The 27,349-nt window shown below is 37.0% G+C and overlaps 1 protein-coding gene across 15 annotated transcripts in view; it reads left to right on the top strand.

Annotated features, from left to right (window-relative positions):
* The window catches only part of BCAS3 (BCAS3 microtubule associated cell migration factor), an 803,928-nt gene that overhangs the window by 352,895 nt on the left and 423,684 nt on the right, over window positions 1–27,349 (top strand). For 12 of the 15 annotated variants that reach the window (XM_072637734.1, XM_072637735.1, XM_072637731.1 and 9 more), the window contains 3 exons: window positions 15,574–15,698; window positions 25,915–26,080; window positions 27,243–27,343. In XM_072637734.1, coding sequence (XP_072493835.1) covers window positions 15,574–15,698; window positions 25,915–26,080; window positions 27,243–27,343 — 392 coding nt within the window. Of the gene's footprint in view, window positions 1–6,142; window positions 6,188–15,573; window positions 15,699–25,914; window positions 26,081–27,242; window positions 27,344–27,349 lie in introns of all 15 variants that reach the window. The other 3 variants (XM_072637741.1, XM_072637740.1, XM_072637728.1) reach the window with 2 other exon arrangements.

Below are 27,349 nucleotides of genomic sequence, written 5' to 3'. Positions count from 1 at the left end.
AATGACATCTAGACAAATGCTTAGAAAGATTTCCTATTCTAAAAAAATAAGGATAACTGATGTCATTTGGATGTGGGGCTCAGACCTTTGTAGAAAAAACAATAACAATTCCAGGCCAACAGATCTACCTTCGCTTACCTGGAAGTTTTCTCTTAGGCTGAGGCCAAACTCTTGGAATCAGTGTAATGCTAGTTTAGTGGTTAGATTTCTGACATGATCTGTTTTGCATAATAGTAGAAGAAAATTGCATCTTCTCTCCCATTTCCCCATCCCCTCGCCACCAGCCCAAGAAAGTCTTACAGGTTTTAATAGCTGAATTCTGAATTTTTTGAGTCAACATGTCAAATCATAGCAAATATATTCATTTTATTTGAATGTCTGCATATTAGCATGCTTGAATATATAGCAATGCACTAGGGTTTGACTTTCCAACTTCTTTTCACTAAACTAATGTAAAGTACATTAAGCCTCATCATAATATATTGCATCCTGCTGCCATCTTTGGAACTTTCTTGGATGAAGTCCACTATATACTGTACTACATGTCAGTAGGCATAACTTTCTATTATGGAAGTTAGGTATAGTCTTTTTATGCTATGCTAGTCAGCTTTAGGTGAATCTCTGGTATATTACTCAAAATCAATTATAACACAGTATTGTATGAGATTTTAAAACTTCTAGTACTGTTCTGGCTGCTGCCAGAAGTGCCTGTGTTTTTGTTCCCTGTCTAGATTTGAAACATGCAGTGATATTCTTCAGTTAGTGGCCTTCGTCTAGAGAATGCTGGGTTCTTATACTAGGAGTCAGTGAAATTTAGTTTTAGCCCAATCTTAATCCCTCATAAAGCCTGCAGGGCTTGCTTGTTTTTTGCTCTGTATAAGGCATTTTATCTTATTAGCCCTCTTTTTAATACCAGCAAGTGCTATTTTTTGTATTTTTAAAAAATTGGTTTGTATTTTATTTTTTCCCTATGCTTAATAGAATTTTATTTTTTCCACTTACATGCAAAGATAGTTTTCAACATTCACTTTTACAAGATTTTGAGTTCCAAAATTTTTTTCTCGCTCCCCTGTCCCCTCCCCAAGATGGCATGCAGTTTGATAAAGGCTATACCTGTACCATCATATTAAATATATTTCCACATTAGTCATGTTGTGAAAGAAGAATCAGAGCAAAAGGGGAAAACCATGAGAAAGAAAAAGAGAAAATAGTATACTTTGATCTGCCTTCAGACTCCCATAGTTATTTCTCTGGATGTGGATGGCATTTTCCACCATGAGTCCATTAGAATTGTCTTAGATCGTTGCATTGCTAAGAAGAGCTAAGTCTGTCAAAGTTGGTTATCACACAATGTTGCTATTATTGTGTACAATGTTCTCCTGGTTCCGCTTACTTCCCTCAGCATCAGTTCACGTAAGCCTTTCCAAGCTTTTCTGAAATCAGCCTGCTCATCATTTCTTATTGAAAAATAGCATTCCATTACATTTATATATCACAACTTTTTCAACCATTCCCCAATTGATGGACACCCCCTCAACTTCCAATTCTTGACACCACAAAAAGAGTTGCTAAAATATTTTTGTACATGTGGGTCCTTTTCCCTTTTTTATGATCTTTTTGGGATATAGACCTAGTAGTGATATTGCTGCATCAAAGGGTATGCACAATTTTATGGTCTTTTGGATGTAGTTTCAAATCAGCAAGTGTTTTTGAAGGAGTTTCTAGTACCTCTGATTCCTTAGGGGGGGTTTATGGGCAAAGGTTTATGTTACCTGGGTGGAAGGAAAAATATGTAAACTAAGGATGAGTGGAAAGACTTTTGAAATAGTCATGGAAAGAGTTAGGACTTTATAACTTGTCTGCCTTCATATATTATCAGGAAATTTTAGATACCGTATTGCCTTTAAATTAGTTGGGAGAAAGTCACTGACAAAGCAATCATAGGAAAGGAGATTGAAGGTAAATGTTTTCTTCTTTACAAGCAGCATTTTTTCCTTAATTTTATCAGTGAGCCTTTACGTTTGTCAATACCACCCCCATAAAGCTACTTCTTGGGCTCCTCATCATCATCACTGGTTTCAGTGGTCTCTTGCTTACTGCAGTTTTTAGTGGAAATAGAACAAATCTACCTTTCTCTCCTGAAAAGTTTCCAAGTGAGACATTTTCTTGTTTGAAATTCGGTCCATGTCTGCTTTCTCCCTTTTTTTTTCTTTTTTCTTTTTCCTCCCTTTCTCTCTCCTTCCTTCTTTCTTTGGTTCCTTCCTTCTCTTTCTTTCTTTCATAAAGTGAAAGGAATGTAGATCAAAATCTGTGGTAGTGATTTATGCCTAGAGTTTGACATTTAAATTTTTCCATCTTATGGACTTTGGTTCTAAAGAAAATCTTCCACATGTTGAATGTATTCTGAGATCAGAAAACTTATTAGTCTCTTCTAACCACCATTTGTCCTACAGTCCAAGAGAGTGAGCGCTGACAATGCCACAAGCCTCTTAACCAGGGGACAACAAAATCAAATTAGCAGTAAATCAGAATTAAAGCTTGGGAAAGACATGAAGAATCATTTGCTTGTATATGTGTGGAAAATGAGTCTGTTTCAGTTGCTATTCATCAAAGATTGGCACGCAGAATCCATCATAGGCATTATGGTTCTGGAATTCATCTGTAAAGAAACATGAGCAACTTCAGTTCTTTATTATTTTGAACAAAATAGCCTAGAGCTTTCCTCTAGAGACTCAACTCCCCGTAATGTTTACACATGATCATTTGCTATTCTATCAAGTGGCAAGATCTGATTTCTAAGACAACATTATCAACTGGATTAATGATGGCAATATTTTAAATATTCTGTATTTCTCACCAAAATTTGAGTCTTAGCCTACACAGTAGAAATTTTTCTTTCAGCACAGATTACTGTTACTGTTCTTATGATCATTTGGCAATAGACATGATGTCATAGAGAACTGATCTCTTTTCTAATGTTTGGCATTTTTTTGCCTATAGTATTTGTCTTATTCCTTCAGAGTGTGGCCCACGTGGTGCTATGACCATTCCAGTATGCATATTCATAAATGCAGGCAGTACTTAAAAGGCATCAGGATTTGGTGCAGAAGGCTGTTTCTTCCTATTAGCCAGCCAGGATAGCTAAAAGGTTTGCAAATCAGTCTTCAAGCCATTTTTCCATGTCCTGTAAATGGTTCTAAAACAAGGGGCTAAGTCAAGTTTTAGATTTCTTGATCTTGTTCTGCACAGTGTGCCCTTCTCCTCCTAATCTTAGAATCCAGTTAGATTCAGACATGTACTTTTCTGTGCACAAAGTGGTTAATCCTTATTGGGTAGGACTTCTAAACCCCTGACCATTTAAGAACAAATTCCTGTTTAATGTTGATATGCTAGTCCTCAAGAGCCAGGAATACTTTGGTTTGATTTGCCTGGGGTTATATAGAGTTGTCTGTATTATATCCATTTAACCTACCCTAAATCTAAAATGCAGCTGGTTTGCTATTAGAAAAACTAAAGAAGACAGCTGGATCTTGGGCTTGTCCTTTGTGACTTTAGATTTTCATTCTTTTGCCCCTGATGAAAGAAGATGAAGTAGCCACATTTCAAAAGAACAGCTGACACTCCCTACAAAAAGTCGGTAAATAAGTTAGTTACCACAGCCCTTTAGAGTTCAATAGGTCTCCTTTTACATGCATATGGCAGTGGTCCAGATTACTGGGGAGGGAGGAAAAGGGAAGACATACCATATACCATGCTCAATGAACATGTGCCCTCTAAGTCTTCCCCTTTTTAGGGCCATGTGAACTTGTAGATCCTTTATCACACTGGGCTGATATTAAAGAGATGAAGAGCTCTAGGCCTCTGTGAGTTTCATTTCCTACATTTTATATAAACATAGCCATGATAAGGAAAGGTAGATTCCTGGTACTGTATCAGTCCTCTGCTCATCCCAGTTTATTGTGCACTACTATATAGGAATATCGACATTATGTATTTGGACTATTATAGGAAAGAGAGTAGACAGAGGAGTTGCAACATTGATAGCACATTGCTGCCTAACAAGAAACCGTGTGTGTGTGTGTGTGTGTGTGTGTACATGTGTGCCTACACATGTATATATAATTCAGGTATTTATTTTGTGAGTGTACTGCCTACATATTTTCCCTAGAAAATAGACTCATTGGAGTTTAAGGAATTCTGACTAACTTTATGTATAATTGTCACTTGTTCTTTTAAAATATGTTGGCTTCATCTTCTTTGATTGGTACCAAAAGATCAAAACTCTGAAGTTACAAAGGATAAGTCAAAGATCCAGCTGTCTTCACCTCGTTGTAAATGAGCTTTAATTTGGTATTAGTCTGAGGTGTTTGAATTGGGGATAGGGTAGTGAGATGGATATGATGACCAAAAATGGTCTTTGTCAGCCTAGGCAACTCAAGCCAGAGAGGGTCCTGAATTTCAAAAGCTGACACATTTGCATTGCTTGAATCAGTGAGCCCAATAAGAGATGACCACGTTAGTGATTATGAAGCAGTGCAGTAAGTAAGCAAGACAAGCCAGGAGAGTCAGAAATTAGGACTTTGTTTTATTATTAGTGGTGGGACCAGGGAGAAATGGCTTTAGCCATTGGTTTTCAGGATAGCTTTGCTTGCTGTACGCTTCAACCATTTAGTTCAGGACAGGTATTTAGGTAATTATTTCCTGTTTTACTTCCATTCACACCTTCTTTTGCATTAAGGCTATTATATATGTCTCATTTATCAGTCTGTGGGCTCCTTTAGACCAGGGATCCTGTGATCTTAACTCACCTTTGGTTTTTTTATTGTTTACACAATAGTTAAAACAGTTCACAAGGCATTCTTACTGAATGACTGCACTAATGTATTATGAAATAACTTCTTTCATTTGGAATTGTCTTCTGATTATCTAAATGTTAACTGCTATATATTTGTATTAAGAAGATCTCTGGATTTTCTGTTTTTAATTGCTTATAGCTACTTTTTTCCCCCTTAGAATCTAATTTGCTTTTTTATGCTTTATTATTTCTGCCCTTTTCTTGGTGTTCTCTGTACCAAAATCTGATCTTTTTGCCACCAGGATTGTTACTCCATGTTGTGGCAGTATTTAACTGTATTTTACTTTCTGTTTTTTCACAAACCACTAAGAGACCATTAGTAACTAACAGAAATATTAAAAAAATAAATTAGGTAGAAGTTTAGTGAGACTTGTCATCTATGTTTTATATTTGCCACCACCTCTCATACTTTTTAAAAATGCCAGCAAGGTTATATAACATTGATCTTTGGAGTTTTGATATAATTGAAATTCTTACTTTTATGTGCAAAAACTGCATAGTTTTTTTTGCTGTGAATAGGATATTCTATAATAGAAATACAAGTTAGATTTAATGCTGGCATTTGATTTTGCATCCTAAGTTGTATTTAAAACAATTGACTGTGGTTTTATTTTGCTGCTTTTCAAGTTAGTCCATAGAGGATTAGTGGTAGGAAGTGAATTTCTTGCAACACTATTAAGCTGCATGCTAATTTCCTGGAATGCAATCAAAAAAACAGGGACAGAAAATCATACTAAAAGCTTGTTACTGTACCTTATATTTGTCCCTTCTGCCCAGCAATGTACTCTTCTATTTGTTATCAACATGAAGCATTTTATGGAAAGTTTTGTGATTTCCAGGCAACCTAAGATTGCCACTAGGAAATAACAAGATAGAGGTCATTCACTGGCAAATTTGATATTCAGAGATCTTTAGTCAGTTTTAAACATTTCATGACGCATATCCACACATCTGCTGCTATTGACACTGCTACTGTTTTCTCCATCTGATTATTGTATTTGACTTGAATATTGTTTGAAGGGCCCTTAGCTATGAATTTTACTTGACTTTATCTCGGGAATCCTACATGGGTGCTAAAGAAAATGGGGAAAAATAGAAAATTCTTAGACTTCTTGACTGCATGAAACCCATGGATATTGTTGGAATATTGGCAGGGGCTTTGCAAACAATTAACTTATTTGGATATTTTTATGCTTAATTCTTAACAGCATGATGTACACTGTACTTGTTAATGTTAATGAGTTCTCATCTAATTTTTTGTGCATTTTTCCCCCCTTTTACATGAAGGCCTTATCTGTTTGGAGCGGGGTGTTTTTCCATAAAAGCTCCATGGTGAGTCCCAGTTCAATCCCCGCATGCCTAATTCATTTGCTGTACTCACAGAAAGTAACCCTGTTTTGTAGTTTTGTTTTCAACTGCATGGGCTGATTCACAGCTGGAAGCACTGCAAACTTTATAGTTTTTAGGTCGGGAGATGACTGTTGACATTCAAACTTTTGAAAAGCAACTTTTCTGGGTCCTAATTATGTTGTGGAAAAAATAAAAACTTTATACTCTTAAAAAGAAAAAAATTATAGTAGAATCCCCTTATTATTCTGAGGAATAATAAGGGTGAAACTTTCATTACTATGGTAGAAGTTGTCTTGTACATTATAATGGATGCAGAGAAGAGATGCTGTATTTTTTTGTGTAACTAAATGTGTGGTATGATGCAAAGTAACAGAGAGATTTTACTGAATTTTCCTTAGTTCAATCCAGAAAACTATTTTTATTTTGATGTATTTTAAGTATAAGTAAAAGGAAATTAAAAGTAAGGCTCCAAGAGGAAAACAGCAAAGAAAATGTTGAAAAATTAAAAATAATACATGTTCATAATACTTTAAACAACGTACAAATCATGCTTTTGTATGAAGATCTGAAAAATTAGGAGAATTTATGGGTGCTATTATTGCATAAGGAAAAATGAAGTCATTTTGAAAAGTTTGTATAATTTTTCATTGCATTATTTTTTTAAAGAACTGGAGTCATGTGGAAGAGCCATGCACTAATGAAGTGGACTCTAGGATAGCAGTAGTAAAAAATATTTAGTCATTTTCTATTCCAGATGTATGGGAAAGATTTACATGTATAGTTTGCTTAACTGCTAATAAGAATTTCCCCATCACTCTGTTACTATGGGACCAGCTAGGATTTACTCCTGAAAGTGTCTCCCTAGGAAAAGAATAGTTGAAGTGTTTTTCTAAGGTAACTTGTAATTGAATAAGAACGCGCTTAAGAGGTTAGATGTTGCAGATATTTGAATCAATGTCAAAGTAGGCTTGGAATATATAGGAATGAAAATAGAATTTTCCTTCTCAACTAAGTAGTTATAAGTAGGATGTTAAGCAAAAGCAGTTTTGATCACTTTGCAAGGCATAGGGATACTTGTGAAGTCACAGCTCTTGGGCTGAGATGGATTAAGGATAACAATAATGGTATGAGTGGAATAAAATCCCTTGAATCATTTAAATTGTTATATTAATATTCTTAACTGGCATCATCCAGTTTCTCTAGAATATATTAAATATATGCCTGCCCAGTGCAACTCGTAACGAGACTGGCCATAAAAAACCAAACTGAACCAAATCAAACAAAAAATACCCCCCAATCTACACAGCAACGAACTTCCTCACTAGTTTTTGGAAATGAACTTGGAATTTAAATTCATCTTAGAATGAATATCTTCTGCTAAGTACAAAGGGAAAAAAAAAAGTCAACATAGTAATGTAGATGGAGAAGCAAATGTTGTGTGAAATAAGAAAGAACCATTCGACCCAAAACTTGTGGGCTCTTCTTCTTAAACAAAGGCACTTGTCAACCAGAAATGATTTTGGGCTGAAACAAGATTAAAAGAGCCAGATTAAAGAAAGGGATATATGAAATATAGGAGTCTTTTAAATCATTGCCTGTCTTTCAGAAGACTGCCTTGTGGTTTGTTTGATGCCATCGTTAGCACACGAGAAACTCGTTTTTACTCACTTATGCAGACTTGGAGAGAACAAAAAAAGCCCTTTTAAAAGTTTCTTTGCCTTGCCGTGCATGTTTTTTCCATTAAGCTTTTAATGAAACCTCAAATTATGGCAGCCAAATGAATATAGATTTGACAGCTTCTTACATGCTGTTTATAAGAGTTTCTTTGTTTTAATAGTTTTCTTTTCTTTTTTTTTTTGCTACTTTTCTCTATATTATCGATCACTCGTCTTGGATAATATGTTTTTATTTACTAATCTGAAGCAAAAATTATGCTAAATAAATAAATGCAAGGTACTTATATGAGAAAAATATTTTGTGTAATATGACTGAAGGGCAGGTTTTTGAGATTCTCACAAACCAAAATGTAAATCACATATGCTACTTTCTAAGGAATTATAGAGCAGAGAACATGGATGAAGTTGTCTAAGGAAGTTTTGGCTTTTGGTAAATTACACTTTTTGTGTCCTTCTCTCTGGCACTTTATTCAAGTGAGCCAGTTTTAGCATAGTTCCTTTTCCTAATGGTAGATACAGAGGGAAAAAACTGTTTTCTGGTTAGAACACTATTAAGTAAGTCCTTTTTGATTCATCAGTGTTGGTTTCAGAAGAGAGTATCTTTAAATTAACTTAGCTGACCATGAGCTTAATGTGACCATACATAGAAGAGTAAAAAGGTAAATAGGGAAAAATCATTGTTTTATTAAAACATAGATTTTTTTTAAATGACTGATTATTTTTAATGATTGCTTAAAATATGTTATTTAAAGAGTGCTTACAGTGAGAGCAGTGCTATTTAAATTATTATTCTGAGTTAATTTTTAAAGCTCTAAGAAATATATAAAATTTATGAAAATGTTTTTGTATTCATATGTTCACTCCTATACATATGCAGATACCCATTTGATCAGACACTTGAAACAAAATAACTGTTAAATTCAGCTTATTTGAAAGGCATGATATATACTTAAACAATATCTTTATAGATGTTAAATATACTATTTAGCAGCACATAAGAAATTATAGCCAATTTCTTTTAAACCAACTTTGAAATAGTATTTCTTATATTAATAACATTTTTGCAAAATGTAAAAGTACCAGGGAGAATAAACATTTTATTTTAGTTTTGTGTCTCTTGATTGGTTTAGTTCTATTTTGTTAAATAGTATGATTTTTTTTTTAATATTTGCTTCCTTATTTTATGTGTTTTGTTGGTGACTGTTAACAAAAATTTTCAAGTAAAAACAATGCTTCTGTGGGACATCTTAAGCCCTCTTTTTGGGAGAGAGAAACATTTCTCTTCTTGGATAGTAGAATTATTGAACCTAATTGGAGTATATGGTTTTTATTTTAGTTATACTCATCAGATAAAATTTCTTCAAGAAAATAGTCTTCAAGAATAATCTCTGTTTGGTTGGAGGAATTACACTATTATTATCCTATTTTTTTTATTAACAAATATTTTCAGTTTTCCTACTTAGGTTATAATCAGTAAAGCCAGGTAGAAGGGAACAGAACAGTAAGAGGACCCACAAATTAATGTTAAAAGCTTTTAGATGAGGAAAAATGGAAGGAAAATAGGCTTAGGTATTTAACTAGGAGATATCCATACCACTGGGAGCATTTTAACTAGTATTTTTCCTTGGTTTTACAAAAGAGATGTTAAATATATTTACTCATTTCTTTTGGTGTTTTAGAAAGGGGTAGAAACAGTGTCCCCATCTTCTCTCTTGGCTCTGTCCATGTTTGTGTTCATCTCAGCAGGGCACAGGGACTCCCATTTGCTTCTTGTGTCATGCATGCACTTACTGGGTACATTTCATCCAATGGCACACAGTAAATTCATCCAGAGAAGAGGAAATATTTTTTCTATAATATTAAAGTTGTTCTTGTTACAGACTTGAAAATTTCCTCCAAATATTTGCAGTTGAGGGTGGAAAGAGAGAAAAAAAAACTGCAGGAGAAGCTTAGCATTTGAGTTTGCCTGATCATCTTCAAACAGTATGAACCAATATGGAAAAAAACAACAACCAGGGCTTCAGTAATTTCTCTAAATGACCCACCCCATGATGCTAATATCTCTACAACTCCTTTTCTCAATACAAATAGTTCTCAGAGCTTTGTGGTCAGATTGATATTCAGAAAAATCCAAAGTCTTTTACTTTAAGACAGGTTTCCCTCTTTTCTTCCTTGAGAATAGTGTGCTGCCACCATTGATATGGTAAATTTGGTGATTTAGATTTGTGACTTTGCTTGAAGTGGTAAAAATTGTTTTGTTGCACATGCTGCTTTGGGTTTGGCTCAAAAATTAAGCTAAACCTGCCTTTTAATTTTTGCAAGTGGGATAATTTATGAGGTACTGACAGGTTAAGGGGCAGCAAAGAGCAGTAGTTTATAGTAAAAACAAGTCCGTCACCACCTATGTTCATCATGATGTTTTGAGCTCATTTATAAATTCAGAAAAAGGTGGGATATATCCAGTAATCAGTAGAATTAGTTTCTAAAAATCTCCCCCCAAATCCTATTCAGACACAAATGATATTTTCCTCATGTTTAATTTATCTGTTATTTTAACAGAGCAGGGGGGGTGGGAGATTTGCAGAAGAAATAAAGCCTCCAGATCCATATACCTCTAGTTTAGAAATTATTTTCTAAAGGAAAGTTTTTTTTTTTTATTGGAATTTGTCAGATTCTTCCTACAGGAAGAATGAGACATAAAAATTAAGAAAATTTTAGAATTAAAATAGTTTTCTGAAGGAGTGACTGAAATGACTCTAGAATTCTCTGAAATAAGCCTCGCTAAATGGTTTAACTGCTGGTCATTGTTTTACAGAGTTTCATCTTTCTGTGTATGAAAGATTATTTTAAAATAGAAACATTTGGCACTGTGGAAACAAACACTTGCCCATGCTAATGCCCTTGTCAGATGTTGGTTTAAAAATCCTTTGGCCTCCTGAACTACGCAGCTTCAACTTGAGAATTTTCTGGACTTTGTCATTTCCAGACTGCTTTTGAGCTGACTCAGAAAGAGAGGAATTATGTCAACCTTTCTGTTTCCTTCTTTTGGATGTTGTGGTTTAGGAAAGATTTTGACAATAATAAAAGAAATCTCTCCTTTACACACTGTGGCTCTTTTTCTGGCTCCCACTTTCCTGGGATATTTCTGGGACGATCCTGCTTTGTTGAAGTGAATTCCCCATGTAGTCATGATGATGGGAAGAGCTTAATTAAATCAACCCTTTCTACAAGTATTCCACACACCCATTCCCCAGCTGTGTCATGGGGCAGGCAGCAAGCAATTTTCAGGGAAGCCAACACTTTTGATCATCTATTGAACACTGATTGTGGAATCTGTCAATATAAAGAAATACTGAAATAAATACTAAGAGCTATTGATGTACCTTTAAATTTCCCCTTTAATCTCTGCAGGAGCCAGTGAGCATCTGTAAGTGATAATTGTATTGATGGGTGTTGGGGGGGAGAGAAGAAATTGTTGGATGTGAAAGAGCTAGTAAAGTGTAAGACTTTGGAAACACTGAAGAGTTCAGTTCTTGGCATCATTTGATTAAGTTGCAAGACACTCTGGTAAATTCACAGAATGTATTTCTTTTTTTTTTTTTCACATCCTGGAAGTAGATTGATGCTCTTTTAATACCACCCCTCCATCCCATTTCTGCTCTTAATTAAATGGTTCTCTGTCAACTTATTACACAGATTTTTGATAAGCCATGTTTTTCTGAGGAAGCAAGTGTGTTCTTTCTTGTTTCTCTGTGCTGTTTTAGCTACTTGGCATGTGACCTGCAACCATGGTGAGAAAATGTATAGTTAAATTGTCAGCTAGCCTCCACATGATGCTTAAACCATCCTGTCTCAACTCCACCCCCCTGTGATCCTTTGAGCCCCTTTCTGTGTGCAGCAGTTCAGTTCGATTGTTCTCCAGAGACTGAGGTGTTGCCAATACAAGGAGCTGCCCTCCAGATGCACCCCGAAGAAATATGGATTTGCAAATACTTAGCTGAAAATGACTGAGTTGTCACTATCTTTTCTCCCCTAATGATAAATAATATTTAGGCTTCTTTCCCCACTTCACAAAACAAAATGGAAATTTAAGGGCTATTGTTGCAGACATCAGTTTAACAGCCTTATTTTATCATTCCGCATTAATAATAGTAACAATAACTCACATTTCTATAATACTCTAAAGCTCCCTAAGTACAGCTACCTTGTTTAATAGTTATTTTATGTAGTGGTTTCAGTTGTGTCTGACTTTTGTGACCCCGTTTAGGGTTTTTGGGGCAAAGATTACTGTGGTGGTTTGCCATTTCCTTCTTTAGCTGATTTTACAGATAAGGAAACAGGCAGACGGGCTTAAGTGACTTGCCCAGGGTCACACAGCTAGTGCTTGAGGCTGGATTGAACTCAGATCTTTTTGGCTCTAGGCCTGGTACTCTGTCCACTGTGCCATGTAGCTGCCCTATGAAATGATAAGAGATATTGTTATTATCTATGTTTATAGATAGCAAAATGGAAGCTAAGAGAAATCACAGATGCTTAGAGTGAAAACTGATGGCCAAAACTAGTGGAACAGATAGTCAGCACTAGTCAAGTTAGTGTATGGGGCTGGTACCAAAGCTCTTCCTCTCTGGAATATGTGGTTTGCTGCTGCTGCTGACACTGCCCACTGCAGTGAAGCTTTGGAACAGGACTCTCAGAAGATACAATGTAGAATTTAGAAAATTTAAGATGGTAGCTGAAATGTAAAGAATTTGAGCAAAAATGTGGTAGAGATCCTTACTCAAGTGACTGACACATTTCTAAAGAATGTTTGTGCCTTTCCTGTAGGGAGGAAAGCTTAAGTGAAGAGTTCCCCCTCATTTGCATTCTCCTTTACACATCCATGGAAGTTCCGTGTAGGTTCCAAAGTAGCTGATATGTCCCCCCACAATTGAATGTGAAATCCTTAATGGCAAATCCTTCATATAATAGAACATGAAATCCTTAATAGATTTATTTCATTCTCTGTACCTCTTCCCCACTCCCCTATCCCACTTTGCAGTGTGTGTGTGTGTGTGTGTGTGTGTGTGTGTGTGTGTGATTTAATTTGTTTGATTTGAATTAAATGAAGAATTTCCTGTTACTCTCCTTTGTCATATAGAATCACAGAACTCCAGAGTGAGAACGCAGAGTACCTACGTGCTAGCCCTTTCTAGCATCATGAATCTCCTTGATAGCATTCCTAATAAGTAATCCTCCAATCCATGGGAAAACCTGCAATGATGTACTCACTGATATTAAAAATGACTCAACTTGAGATGTCGCTTTAAAGTTTAGAAAGTTTAGAAAGCCCTCTTTTCCTATTATCCTCGAGAGGGATATTGTACAATATGATTGTGCCTGTCTTCCAGTTGAGAAGATGAGAGTGCCTAAATTGCTAAATAAATAATTCTGTAAATTGGAACTCCATGCTAATCCCACTAGATACTCCCTCCCTGATAAAATTACCCCTTTCCGTATGTAAGAATGTTGCCAGTGAGGTCCAGAGTCTTCACTGTTACCTAGCGCGCTGTGGTAGAAATTGTACTAGATAGAGAGTCACAGGTTGTGGGTTCTGACCTCAGTCTTACCTACTACATTATCGTTTTGCTCAGATCTCTCAGGATCACTTTCATTGTCTGCAAAACAAGAATTTTAGTGAATGTGGCCTCCAAGCTCTCTTTTAGCTTTTAATCTATGTCCCATTTCTTTCTAGTCCCACCACATATTCTCTTACTGGTAACATGTCTATCTTAGCTTACATGTATCTGAGACTAGAACTGGCTTTCTAAGCCTGGAATTAGTTTTCGTTTTAGGGATAGCCTGAGCCAATTTGAGACAGCTGGAAATGGAAAGAGTTGTTTCTCCCTGATGGAGCTCAGTGAACACTCAAGAACATATTCCTCAGACAGGTTCTGGTTCAAAAAGGGAAGTGTCCAGCAGGGTGTGAAAGCTAGCCTTGTGCTCAGCATCCAAATGTTTTCTCCCATTTTATCTTTACAAGATTGTCCTAGTACTCAGAACAAGACTTTAAAAAATCTTTTAGTATTTCTCGGGGTAGAAGTGAGTTGGAAACAGGGGTGGGATAACAGAAGCATTTAATTTATCTAAACAGAGAATATGGTAGCAAAAGAAACCTGTCACCATAGTGTAAGTGGACTTGAGACCTGTATTCCGATTTTACCTCTGGTAATTTATCACCTGAGAATACTTGGGCAAAAACCTCTTTATCTGTCTGATGTCTGTTTCCTTATTTATAAAAGGAGAGTGTTGGATTAAATGATATCTGAGGGTTCACCCAGCTCAGATACTTTGTAATGCTTAATCTATGAGCCTTAGAACATTTCAGGTACAGTGGAGGCCTGAGAAGTTAGAATTACTTCAAAGATAGTCTGATTCATAGGAAATAGATCAAATACCATAAGCTAGACAAAAAGAAAAGAAATGAGGAGAAAAGGAGAAGTGTGTGTGTGTGTGTGTGTCTGAGACAGAGAGAGAGAGAGAGAGAGAGAGAGAGAGAGAGAGAGAGAGAGAGAGAGAGAGAGAGGAACAAAAGATAAATTCTTTCTGTTTTACAGATAAGGAAACTGAGGTTGAAAGAGGTTAAGTGACTTGATCAAGGTTCTACACAAATCCTATCTGTGGCAGGATTTTCAATGAGGTCTTCCTGATCCAGAGTCTAGCACTTTATCATCTATACCACTAACCTCCAGATAAGATTATTAATCCAAGGGGTGAAGCCATAGATGAATATAATCAGAATCAGTGCTAAAGAATTTAAAAGATGTCTAAGAGTTTTAGGAAGTAGAAAAGAATCTGCTGCTAGGACAGCTAGCCAGGTAAAAAGGTGAACCTTTATTTTGGGAAACTTTGGATAATGGAGAATGGAACGATATACTTTCTTGGGCATAGCATTATTTTGTATTTATCCATAAATCATATAGGAAGCAGAGATTCTGTTTGGGTGCCTTAGTCAGCCAGAGGCCTTCAGCTTGTACTTCAGTCTTTAACCACTCTGTTCTCTGACCAGCAACAGACACATCATTTTCAAGGAACAAGGAGGGAAAAATAAATACCAAATAGGAAGACCAGCAAATGTAATTGCATATCATTAGATCTGCTACATGCACATTGTCTGTGGCATTTTGAATGAGAGCATTTTTGGGGTTTCATTCTGTGCAGTCTGGTTATTTTGGTACTCAGTATTATGGGTGTATGTGTTGTCTTCATTCTCTTCTATCTCCCACATATTGCCAACCCCACATCCTGTATTTCCAACTTGAAAACTGAACTTGAATGATGAATGATTTTGTTGTTATTGTGAGAGGTTTGTGCTGGCTCCACTTTTCCATCTTAAAATCCGCAGGGAAGGTGGCATTGAACTGAAAAGGACCAACTTGGATTTCTCCCAGCATATATCACTAAGTCAGTTTTCTTTTACTTTTGAAGTTAACTTGATAACTTATTGGAGCTTTAAAATAATTTCTGCCTTAGTGTATATTGAATACAGTTTTCCCACCAACAGATAGAACCCCTTATGGTGAGTGCATGTCCATAGGCAGGGGAAGTAGTTGACTTGTAAGGGGGTAAAATCAGAAAAGACTTCTAATCTTTTTTAACTGGGGTCTTATTTCACCATATTCATTTTTTGTTGTTTTCTTGTGTTTTTTTTTAAAGCAAAGTTAAACCGCCCCCCCAGATTTCACCCAGCAAATCAATGGGAGGAGAATTCTGTGTGGCTGCCATCTTTGGAATGTCCAGATCCTGGTTTGCTAATAATCCAGGTATAAAACGAGAAAAAGGTTTGTATCTTTATTGAAATCACATATTTTTCCCTTTTAAGAATTTTTTCTTTTGCTAAATTATCTTTTAGTTATTTCAGCAAATTTTGAATACCCTCTTAATTGGCGTGTATCACCTCAATTCTTTCTGCTCAGTTTTTATAGAATTAAGAAGGAAAGGATGATGTCTCTCTGTATATACAAATTAAGGGCCCACAGGGCCTTTTTTCCAAATTGGCATTTCTGAGAGCTGTGCAGATGAGAAAAGTATTGGTAGGGGTCCCAGTGATAGTTTTTATCTATACTGTAACAAATAAGATGATTACTCAGTAGGGATCTAGATCACATGCAGATTCCCCCCCTCCCTACGCATGCATATCCAAAAATTTGCAACTTAGAAATTGATCCAGAAATAGCAGGACTTTTTAAGAATAAGCCTTCATATGACTTCGAAGCCATGTGCACGTGAGGCACTTTTCTCCCACACTTCTGGCTTCTTTTTCACCATTTAGAAACATAATCAATTGGTCAAAAAGTTTTTATTAGGCACCTATTATATGCCTGACTCTGTGCTAGACGCTAGGGTCAGAAAGACAAAGAATGAATCAATCCCTACTCTCTAGGAGCTTATATTCTTTTATTCTTAAACTTGGCGAGGATAGTATCCCCATGCTATCTTTGTGTTTCCTCTATATGACTAAATTTCTAGAAAGATTAGACCATAACTACTGACTTGACATCTTCCTTATCACTCAGGGCTCACTGCCTTGCTCTCTGCCTTCAAACTTCACTATTGTATTTCTCTGACTTGACCATCAATCTCTCAATTCCCTAGCCCAGTGTCCTTTTATCAGTTCTTATCTTCCTTGATATTTCTCCAACATTTTCTGTTAACTATATATTCTTTCCTTCTTTCACTCTCTTGAAATTCCACATTTTCTCCTCCTTCCTGTCATAGTCTCATAGGATCATATAGAGGCAAAAGGGACCTTGGCTGACCATTGAATTCAGGCCCCTCATTTTATAAGTGATAAAACTGAGGCCTACAGAGGTTAATCCCCTGCTTGCAAAAGAGCACATAAATAGTGCCATAGGTAGGATTTAAACCCAATTCCCCTGGCTTCTGTGCCAGTGCTCTTTGCACCACACTACTGCTGTATATTTGTCTCTTTCATTCATTTTTTCTTTGATGTTCTTTAATCCTTTGTCCTTTTCCCTCATATGTTACACTTCCTTGGTGAATTCATTGAATCATGCTTTCAGTTGTTTTAATTTTCATTTTTTAAAATGACATGTTTCAATATATAAAGAACACAAAAGATGATATCACATGAAACTATAAAATTAGATTTTTTTTAACGTATATTGAATTTGTCTCAAATTTGACTTCCTTTTCTTCTATATGTTTTTTAAAAAATGTATTAGTCAACCTGTTTGCTATGTGTACATTGCTGTGCTAAGTACATAAAAAGGCAAAAACATCATTCCAGCCTTTAGGGAGCTAACATTCTTTTTTAGTCAGACAACAAGCATTTATTAAGCACCTACTATATGCCAGGCATTATGCTAAGTACTGAGGATAGAAACACAGAACACAACCTGAAGCCCTGAAAGTACTCGTTGTTGAGGCATTGTCCATGATCTCTCTATGACAGCAAAATGACCCCTCACCTGGAAAGGACCATAGAGGACCAAACTGTACCTGAATCCCCATATCTACAATATTCCTATGATACGATCATTCAGCATTGACTAGAAGATCTGCCACAGAGGGAAACTAAACATCCCTACTCTAGCCCTGTGCATTACTCCTCTCTCACTCATCAACTCTCACTGGCAAGTTTCTCCTGATATTAGATAGCAAATCAATATTTATCAAGCACCTACTATGTACCAGGCAATGTGCTAAATGCCAAGGATACAAAGAAAAGAAGGAAGGAAGGAAGGAGCAAGCAGTCACATGCAAACAACTCTATACAGACAAGATTTATAGAAGATAAATTGGTGATCATAGCAGAGGAAATGTCAAGCATTCAGGGCAATCTAAAAAAGGATTTTTGTAGAAAGTAGGATTTCAGCTGTGACTTAAACCAGGGAAGCCAAGAGATGGAAATGAGGAGGGAGAGAATTTCCAGTGTGGGAAATTGCCAATGAAAATGACTAGAGTCAGGAGAGTCGTTATTTTGGGGAAAACATCAATGAGGCCACCGTCAATGGATCTCAGAGAGAAAGATGTAAAATGACTGGAAAGGTGGGATGGGGACAGGGGTTAGAATGATAAAGAGATGATTTAACATTTGATCCTGGAGACAGTAAGGAGTCACTGGATTTTTTTAAAATAGGGATGTGATGTATGCTTTAGGAAGAACAATTTGAGTGGAAGATGGCCTGGTGTAGAGAGAGACACTTAATTTATGCAGAATAAATAAACAATCGGAGGGCTTTTGCATTAGTACAGGTGTGGGTGAAACAACTTATAAGAAATTAAACATTCAAGATATCTACAGTAGAAGTGGAAAGCTATTTTGGGGGAAAGGTCCTAGCTATGAAGGGGACCAGAAAAAATTTAGACCTTGAGAAGAATGATCCATGGATCTCTTCTGTGCAAAAGTCAATCCTCTTCCCTGAACTTCAGTCCAACTTTCACTTTCCTGCTATATATTCCCACCCGGGTGTCTGCTACCAACTCAAATATATATATCCAAAACAGAGCCCACTGTCTTCCTCTTATGCTTGACTTTCTTCCAGCTTCTGTACTTCTTTTAATATTATCACCATCTCCCAGCAATGTAGTTTTGAGACTTTGTATTGTCTTTACATTCAGTGAGTCACCATGTCTTATTGATACTTCTCAAACACATTCCTTCTCCATTCACATTGCCTCACTTCAGGACCTTTGACCTAGACTATGATTGAATATGAACTGGTCTTGCTGCTTTCATTTATCCTCATTCCAATCCATAATTCATTCTAAAAAGTTATTAATTATTTTTTGCTAAGTGATATGGTTAAAAAAAACAAAAATGAAGTATTCTGTTGAGGGAGACATTTACACATATAATATGCAAAGAAGAGGGAGGATACTAACAGTTGGAAGGACCAAAAAAAGTTTCACATAGACACTTGCGGTGGTAGAAGGAAGTATGGGATTCTCCAAGCCAAGGGTGAAGAGCAAGGACATTCCAGTAAAGGGGACAACCAGTGAAAAGCACTGAAGCAGTAGGAAATGGAGTGCAGTGTGTGAGGAAGAGAAAACTGGCCTTATTACCTTGATTATTGAAAGGTCATGTATACTGAGGTTGGACAGGTACATTGGGGCCAGATTGTGAAGGACTTTAAATGCTAGCAAAGAATTTTATATTTGATCCTGGAGGTAATAGGAAGCTACTGGGGTTTATTGAACTAGGTAACCAGGGGAGGGGAAGTTAGGTGAGTGCCTGTTCAGATCTACATGTTAGCTCTATATATTAGGAAAATCACTTTGACAACTGTATAGATTATGGATTGGGTTGATCAGAGACTTCAGCCAGGAAAAGCCCATAAAAGAATAAATAGTCCAAGTGAGATGTCCTGAGGGCCTAAAATAGAGTGGTGCACATGTGAAGAATATGAGAATGAGAAGAATAGGAATGTAAGAGATCTGATGAAGCAAAGAGGCCAGTGTCAGTGGATCCCAGAATGTAGAGCAGGGGTACAAGCAGAAGGATTGGCCTTTTCAAGGTTAAGATCTATTTTATTGTCAGAGACTAAGAGCAAGGAGGTGGGTCTAGGGAATGATAAAAAGCAGTTGACATGAAGGGAAGCAAAAAAGAGGTAGCTCCTGGTGAATGACCTCCATTTCTCAGTAAAGTAAGTGGCCTCAGTAAAGTAAGGTATTCAACAAGAGGGTGGGATGGGAAAGCTGAAGTGAGAAGTTTGAGCAGAGAAGTTTTGAAACATCTTTGAGGAGACTGGGGTAGTACTAGACTCAATAAGGGGGAAGTATCAACTTTGCATTGTTGTGCTGAGAACCTAGTTGAGGCTCATTCAGTCAACTCTGTGGCATGACTTCTTCTAGCCCTGTTCAGAGCAAGTAAATAGGAATGGAGGAGTCAGAATGGTGGAAGTAGTCTGACATCTGAGTTCGAAGAGTTTGCATTAATGGCAATTGGATAAGGAGACAAGAGATCTGAGAATAGATGGCAGTATGGAATTGAACTAATAAACTATAAAATGAAGATTTGGAAGGGAGGAAAGTAAATTCAGATTAGGGATGATGGTTAGATCAAGAATTGGTGGGTAGAGGGATTGGAAGTCATGCCAAGAAAGACAAATTTAAGAGAGATAAGTGATAGGAAGAGTTTGGAATGCTAGGAGATTTTGATCAGATGAGATAATGTCAGATTTTTTGATTGTGGAAGCAAAGCAGCTGTGGATGTTGGTGAGACCTTTGAGATGACAATCTCTATTTGAGCTTGAGGTATGATGGAGCAAGAACTCATGAGATCTGAGGAAACTGGGGAAAAAAATGAGATGTTAGAATATTTTTGAAATCACGTAACATATGTGTTGAAATTTCTAATGTAAGGACAGATTTTGAGGAGAAGTAGAAGACAGTTTACCAGGTACTGAACTCTCAGAGACGTGTGGGAGAATTTCTTTTATTGGTAGGTAACAGCCACCATGATCTGTATGGGATAACAAATTTTGACAGAATATATGTCAGAGGAGTAGAGGCTGCTGAATGATGGCAAAAGGAGCGTTTGGAGTGAGGAGCAAAAAGTATTCCGAATCTATTCTCTCTATGGCCTCTGTGATATTGAAGTAGGACAAAGTGTATGGCCAGGGATGCTGTGAATCTGCCTCCAATTCTGGCACAAAGTTGCTAAAGCAATTGAAACAATATTCAGGATCTCCCTCTATATTGCATATGGAACCTCTATTTTATTTCTATAGTAAAATATGAACTTCTTAGTGTGGCACTTAAGTGTGTGACTTTCCACACTTTGGTTCCAACCTGCATTTCCACCCATATTTTACCTTACCATGTTCATGCTCTCCAATCAATCAATCAGGAAACATTTGTTAAGTGTCTTTTATATGCCAGATACTATGGCACTATGGATACAAAAAGAGGCAAAAGACAGCTCTTGCCCTCAAGACAACATGGGGAAAATAACATTGCAACGGTTATGTACAAAAGCAGCTGTATACAGGATAAATAGGAAATAATAGAAAGAAGGCTACTAGAATTCAGAAGGGTTGGCTAGGTTATGAAAGACTTTGAATAGCACACAGCATTTTGTATTTGATCCTGGAGATAATATGGAGCCTGTTGGACCTGTACTTTAGGAAAAATTACTTTAATGGCTGAAAGAAGATGGATTAGAGTGGAGAGAGACATGAGGCAAGTAGACTCACCACCAACAGGCTATTGCAGTAAGCCAGGAATGAAGTGATGAGGCCCTACACTAGTGTGGTGACAGTGTCAGAGGAGAAAAAGGGATATATTCTAGAAATGTTGCAAAGATAAAATTGCCAACTAATTGACTATGGAGGGGTGAGAGATAGTGAGGAGTTGAGACAACACTAGTTTGTGAGTCTTAGGGACTGGGAGGATAATGTTGCCCTCAATAGTAATAGGGAAGGAGGTGGGGGGAGGCACAGGGGGAAGAGGGTCATGAGACATAATGAATTCTGTTTTGGACATGTTTAGTTTAAGGTATCTACTGAACATCCAGTTTGAGACATCTGAAAGGCATTTGGAATGGTAGGACTGGAGGTTGTCAGAGGGTTTAGAGAAGGATAGGTAGATTTGAGAATCATCAGCATAGAGATGGTCATTAAATCCATAGGAAGTGATGAGATCACTAAGTGAAAAAGTCTAGAGGGAGAAGAGAAGAGGGCCCAGGACAGAATCCTGAGGGACATCTATGATTAGTGGACATGGTCTGAAAGAGGATTCAGCAAAAGAGACAGAAAACGGGTGATCAGATAGGTAGGGAGAGAACCAGGATAGAATATTGTCCCAAAAACCTCAGTAGAAGAGACTATTGAGGAGGGGAGAGTGGTCAGCAATGTCAAAGGGTACATAGAGGTCAACGAGAATAAGGTTAGAAAAAAACCAGGGGTGGGGAACCTTTGACTTCAAGGTCATATGTGGCCCTCTAGGTCCTCAAGTGCAGCCTGTTGATTGAAGATTGCACATATAGCCTCAAGACCACAGGTTCCCCGCCCCTGGGAAAGGCCATTGGATTTGGCAGCTAAGAGATCATTAGTAACTTTGGAGAGAGCAGTTTTGGTAGAATAATAAGACTTGAAATGACACATATTAGACTATTCTGCATAGTCTTTCTGCACTTTCTTGTCTTTGCATTTATATATGCTTCCCCCTGTTCTTTTTATTTCTTTATTTAATATTTTATTCTTTCCCAATTACATGTAAAAACAATTTTTAATATTCACTTAAAAAAATTTGAGTTCCAAATTCTCTTCCTCCTTCCACTACCCCCTTATTAAGAAGGAAAGCAATTCAATATAGGTTATATACAGGGAGTCATCCAAAACACATTTTCATAATAGTCATATTGTGAAAGAAAACACAGACAAAAAAAAGAAAGTTAAAAAAAGTATGCTTAAATCTGCATTTAAGGCTCCATCAGTTCTTTTTCTGAAGATGGGTATCATTTTTTTTTTATCACAAGTCCTTTGGAATTGTCTTGAATCATGCTCTTACTGAGAATAGCTAAGTCATTTCATCATACAAAATTACTGTTACTATGTACAATGTTCTCCTGGTTCTACTCACTTCTTTTTGCATCAGTTCATATACATCTTCCCAGCTTTTTCTGAAAGCAACCTCCTCGTCATTTCTTTTCCTTCCTTTTCCTTTTCTTTTTCTTTTAATATTTATGTATTTATTTTTAAAAAATTTGCCTAGTTACATGTAAAAACAGTATTAACATTCATTTTTAAAACTTTGGGTTCCAAATTCTCTCCTTTCCTCTCTCCCACTCCCCGCATTGGGAATTCAAGCAGTTTGATATAAGTTATACATATGTAGTTGTGTAAAACATTTCCATGATAGTTATGCTGTGAAAGAAAACACAGACAAAAAAACACCTCAAGAAAAATAAAGTTAAAAAATATGCTTCAGTCTATATTCAAGCTCCATTAGTTCTTTCTCTGGGAATGGATAGCATTTTTCATCATAAGTCCTTCAGAGCTGCCTTGGATTGTTGTATTGTGGAGAATAGCTAAATCATTTACACCTGATCATCTTATAGTAATACTGTTACTTTGTACACAGTACATTTCACTTTGCATCAGCTCATGCAGATCTTTCCAGATTTTTCTGAGAGCATTCTTCTCATCATTTTTTAGTAGTACAATAGTATTCCATCATAATCACATACCATAACTTGTTCAACCATTCCTCAGTTGATGGGCATCCCCTCAATTTCTAATTCTTTGCTCCCAGAAATGAGCTGCTATAAATATTTTTGTGTGTATTCCTTTTTTTAAAATCTCCATTCGGATACAAAACTAGTAGTGATATTGCTAAATCAAAGGGTATGCTTGATTTTATAGTCCTGTGACCATAGTTCCAAGTTGCTCCGTAGAATGGTTGAATCCGTTTATAACTCCACCAGCAATGCAATAATATCCTTTTTGAATTCTTCTAAGAAATTTTTTTTTTAGGGTCCGAGACCAATTTATATTTTTCTTTGAGGCCTTGGATGTAGCAGTTTTGACTTTGTTTCTTCTTCTGAGTTTGTGTTATGATCTTCCCTTAATTTTTTTTTGTTGCTCATTTTCAAGCCTATTTCTTGAATTTTAACGTTATGTTAAAGTTGGGCTATGTTTTTGGGGTGTAGTGGGCACTGTCCCGAGCTTCAGGTTTTTTTGTGTCGCTGTTTTCAGAGCTAGTTTGGGGGCGGGGAGAGAGAGGTCTGTAAATTTTCAATTCTTCCAAGGAGGTATGATCTAAGGAGAGGTATATTTACTGTTATCTTGGCATGTGCTTTGGTCTGTGAGTGACTACAAGTACTCTTTTCTTCACCAGAACTATGACCATGCTCTCTGCTTTCTTGTTGTCACAAGCTCTGGAGTACTAGTGCTCCTCCTCACCCTGGGACTTTGACTCAGATCCATGTATGGGTCATGTAGCAGAGTTCTTCCCCCAGTGCCAGCAAAGAGACTCCTGTAATCTCCTTTTAACCAGTTGTCTGATCCCTCCCCCCACATCAGTGGGATGAGAGCTCCAGAAGATGTCAATTCCTTGGTCCTCAAGGTCTTCTACTGGTTTTCCAGGGCATTGTCTTTGCTGAACTGCACTCAGCTCTCACCCCAGTGTGACAGACCTTTCCTGCTGATCGATCGATCTATCTATCTATCTATCTATCTATCTATCTATCTATCTATCTCTGATTATTTCTTGCCCAGCCTTTAAGTTTTTAAGTTGGAAAATTACTTCACTTCCTCCTTTTGTGTGTTCTCTTGCTCTAGAATTGATTTCAAGGCATTATTTAAAGTTGTTTGGAGAGGAATTTGGGAGAGCTCAATCAAGTCACTGCCTTTTTTCTGCCATCTTGGTTCTTCCACTCTTTCCTCCTGCTCTTGAAGTGCCCTCTGTATTTTAAAGAGCTTTGTCTTCTTTCAAGGTCCAGCTCAAGTGATGCCTTCTCCATACATTGTTTTGAGGTTTCTCCAGCCTCTCAGCCTAACAGCCTCCGTTTTAGGAGAGTTTATCTGGATATATCTTTTGGCTGAGTTATTTTCAAGCTGATTTCCTATTTATTTTAGTGCAAGTCATATTCTCTCTATTAAATTGTAAGCCTGTTTTTTCATCTTTTTATCCTGTCTTCCACATAGTACCTCACTTGGAGTAGATACTTCATAAGTACTTGTTCAATTTTATTCAACCAGTTTCCGTAAAACAATCTTATTTGTAGACACAAATTGTTTTACTTTCCTTTTTTCCCTCTTGTCTGTTTCATTATTACTAAAGTAGGCCACAAACAGGTTTGTTATGAAACACCTCCCTGGTCAGGCTTATACTTGGCATATCTCTTTGTTCCCCCTAAGCTTAAAACTGGCCATCAGACCTCCACCCTTTCTCTTGTTATCTCTGTTCACTGACCCTTTCTTGGGAAACATGATCTTGAGCACAGCAGGTTCCCTGAACAAATGGAAGAGAATACAGTCAAGTCGGCAAGCCTTCCATTTCCTTATCCCATCTTTAATTTTTGTTCCCTCCTTAGCTTCAGTGATGGTATCTGAGGGACCTTTTGTTACAAGTTAAAACATTCTGTGAAGCTCATTTTTCAGTGTTTCTCCCGGCTGTTCTAATTACCCTTTTAACTTGTATTTCCTTTATATCCTACTGACTAGTTATCAGCCATTTTCTCTAAATTGGCACTGTAATTGATTCGTCTGGTTTAGAGATAGGGTGACCCTCCCAGCATTCATAGGAGATTTTACATTTGCTGCTAGGTTTACTGTAAAACCTGAGATGCAGGACTGGACCTGTTGTGGTAGTGGGGACATGTGTACTCACCTGAAAGCCATTTGTTTAGCAACATATTTAGCTGTTGATCTCCCTGAGTTTGGCTGACCTACTTTTAAGGTTGGGGCAAATGATGTCATTACAGGTAGTGAAGTTTGAGGGATTAGCGGGGGATGATGTGTAGTTTCTTCATTTTTAGGGACTTAAATTTTTTTTTTTTTAGTGTGGGTGAAGAATATTCGTAGGCTAGGTATAGGTGAGCACAAATTCTGCATACTTCAGTCTGAAAAACTTGTTCCATGAAAACTTAATTTACTCCAGTTCTAATTCATGTTTAATCCTTTCTGACAGTGTTTAATTTTTATAATGCAATCAGAATTTCATTACAACAAATTCTGAGGAACTGTGCATTATTTTGTTGTATCAGAATTTGAGTGTATTACATGTTGCTTGGAAATAAATGGGCAGTTAGCTGGACTTTTGAAATGTTGATTTCAATGGGTGGAGAAGTTTATTATAATTTTCCTTTTTTACTGGGTATTTAACTTAAATGGAAAAGGTTGTAGGAGTAGGTCAAGTGATAGCTTTCTTTGCCTTGACTATTCAGGAGTGACCTGGAGTACCCTTGAACATGCTGAACAGGTAGAACACTTAAGGAAATGACTGTCATATACCTTGGCACAGTGGATTTGTCCTGTCCCTTTTTGTGCTCTTGTCCTTAATCCAGATGATACTTCTCTCTCTGTACAGATCAGTCCAAACAATTTGTGGTTGAGTCGTTGTATATCATCAGCTGTTATGGGACTCTGGTGGAGCATGTGATGGAACCTCGGCCACTCAGCACTGCCCCCAAGATCAGTGATGACACTCCCCTGGAAATGGTGACATCTCCCCGGGCCAGCTGGACTCTTGTGAGGTAGTACCTCCTGCCTTTTTCCATAGCACCTTAACATTCCTTTTTCCTGGAGTTTTTGTTCCCTTCCATGTGTAAAAGCTTATTGCTGCCCTTTTCTCCGGTCTCATATTCACTAAAAGTATATAGTGGCACAGAGCCAGCCTTTGAGTGAGCTGCAAACCAATAGAAGAGGACTGGAAGGTATCCTTTAAAGGGATTCCCAAAGAATGTGAATTAGGAACAGTCTTAGCCATTGTAGTACTATTTGGTAAAGAATCAGTGTCCCATTCTAAAGTGTGTCCCAGTGGGGATCAGGATAGCTTCCCATAAGGAAAGAGGGAAAATATCTTAGAAATGACTCAGAGCTGAGCTTTGTCTAAGAGAGACAGGGAAATTGCATAGAGGGAAGGAAACAAAATTGGGTATAAAAACTGTGCCTAAGCTTTTGACGTTTTAAAATATGATTCTGTTGTTCTTGGTAGGCTCAGACGTTCTTTATTGCTACTCATTTCTGGATTGGACTGATCAATACTGGATTTTTCAAGCTATTTAGGAGGGGTCAGTTCCAATTAAGATTATTCCACCATCCCCAAAATGATTGTATCATTTTGAAACTTCACGTGCTAAATGAAATGAGAAACGAGTCACAAATTTACGTAACTGTTTCTCACCATGGTTTTTTATTTTTCATTGAGTTGATTTTCTTTTTTAAATGTAAAGAATTCCTAACAAGTTACCAACTTGGGTGTTAAAGTTTAAAAAGAAGTTTCCTCAAACAAAAAACATACTCCTGAATGCCTGTTCTCACATGCCAGAGGACAAGTGCCAACTCTGTACTGGAATAGAATGAAATCAGATGTTGTAGAAATGGCTTCCTCCATTGTATAGCTACCCCCATTCTTTAAATCCCATGGTCCTCTTCTTCTAGTTTCTTCTGACGTTAAGCTGATGGTGGCTTGATGCAATTTGTGTGTGTGTGCGTGTGTGTGTGTGAGTTTTTGTTCTCTCCTTTTTGTTCTTTTTTAGACCTAGAGCTGTCTATTTCAGCACACTGAAGAAATTCTACTTCTTGATTCTAGACATTTTGTGAACTTCCACTGCCTTTTGTACTCAATGAAAACTGCTGTGATTTACATCACCCTTGTTAAACTCAAAAATAAATATTCTCATATTATTCCCCTAGAACCCCTCAGTGGAATGAACTGCAGCCACCCTTTAATGCCAACCACCCTCTACTCCTTGCTGCAGATGCCGTGCAACACTCTCAGTTCCTGCTTGCTGGTTGTAAGT

This window comes from Notamacropus eugenii, chromosome 2 (assembly GCF_028372415.1).
Source record: "Notamacropus eugenii isolate mMacEug1 chromosome 2, mMacEug1.pri_v2, whole genome shotgun sequence".
NCBI lineage: Eukaryota > Metazoa > Chordata > Mammalia > Diprotodontia > Macropodidae > Notamacropus > Notamacropus eugenii.
This window is presented reverse-complemented; position numbering and strand designations above follow the sequence as displayed.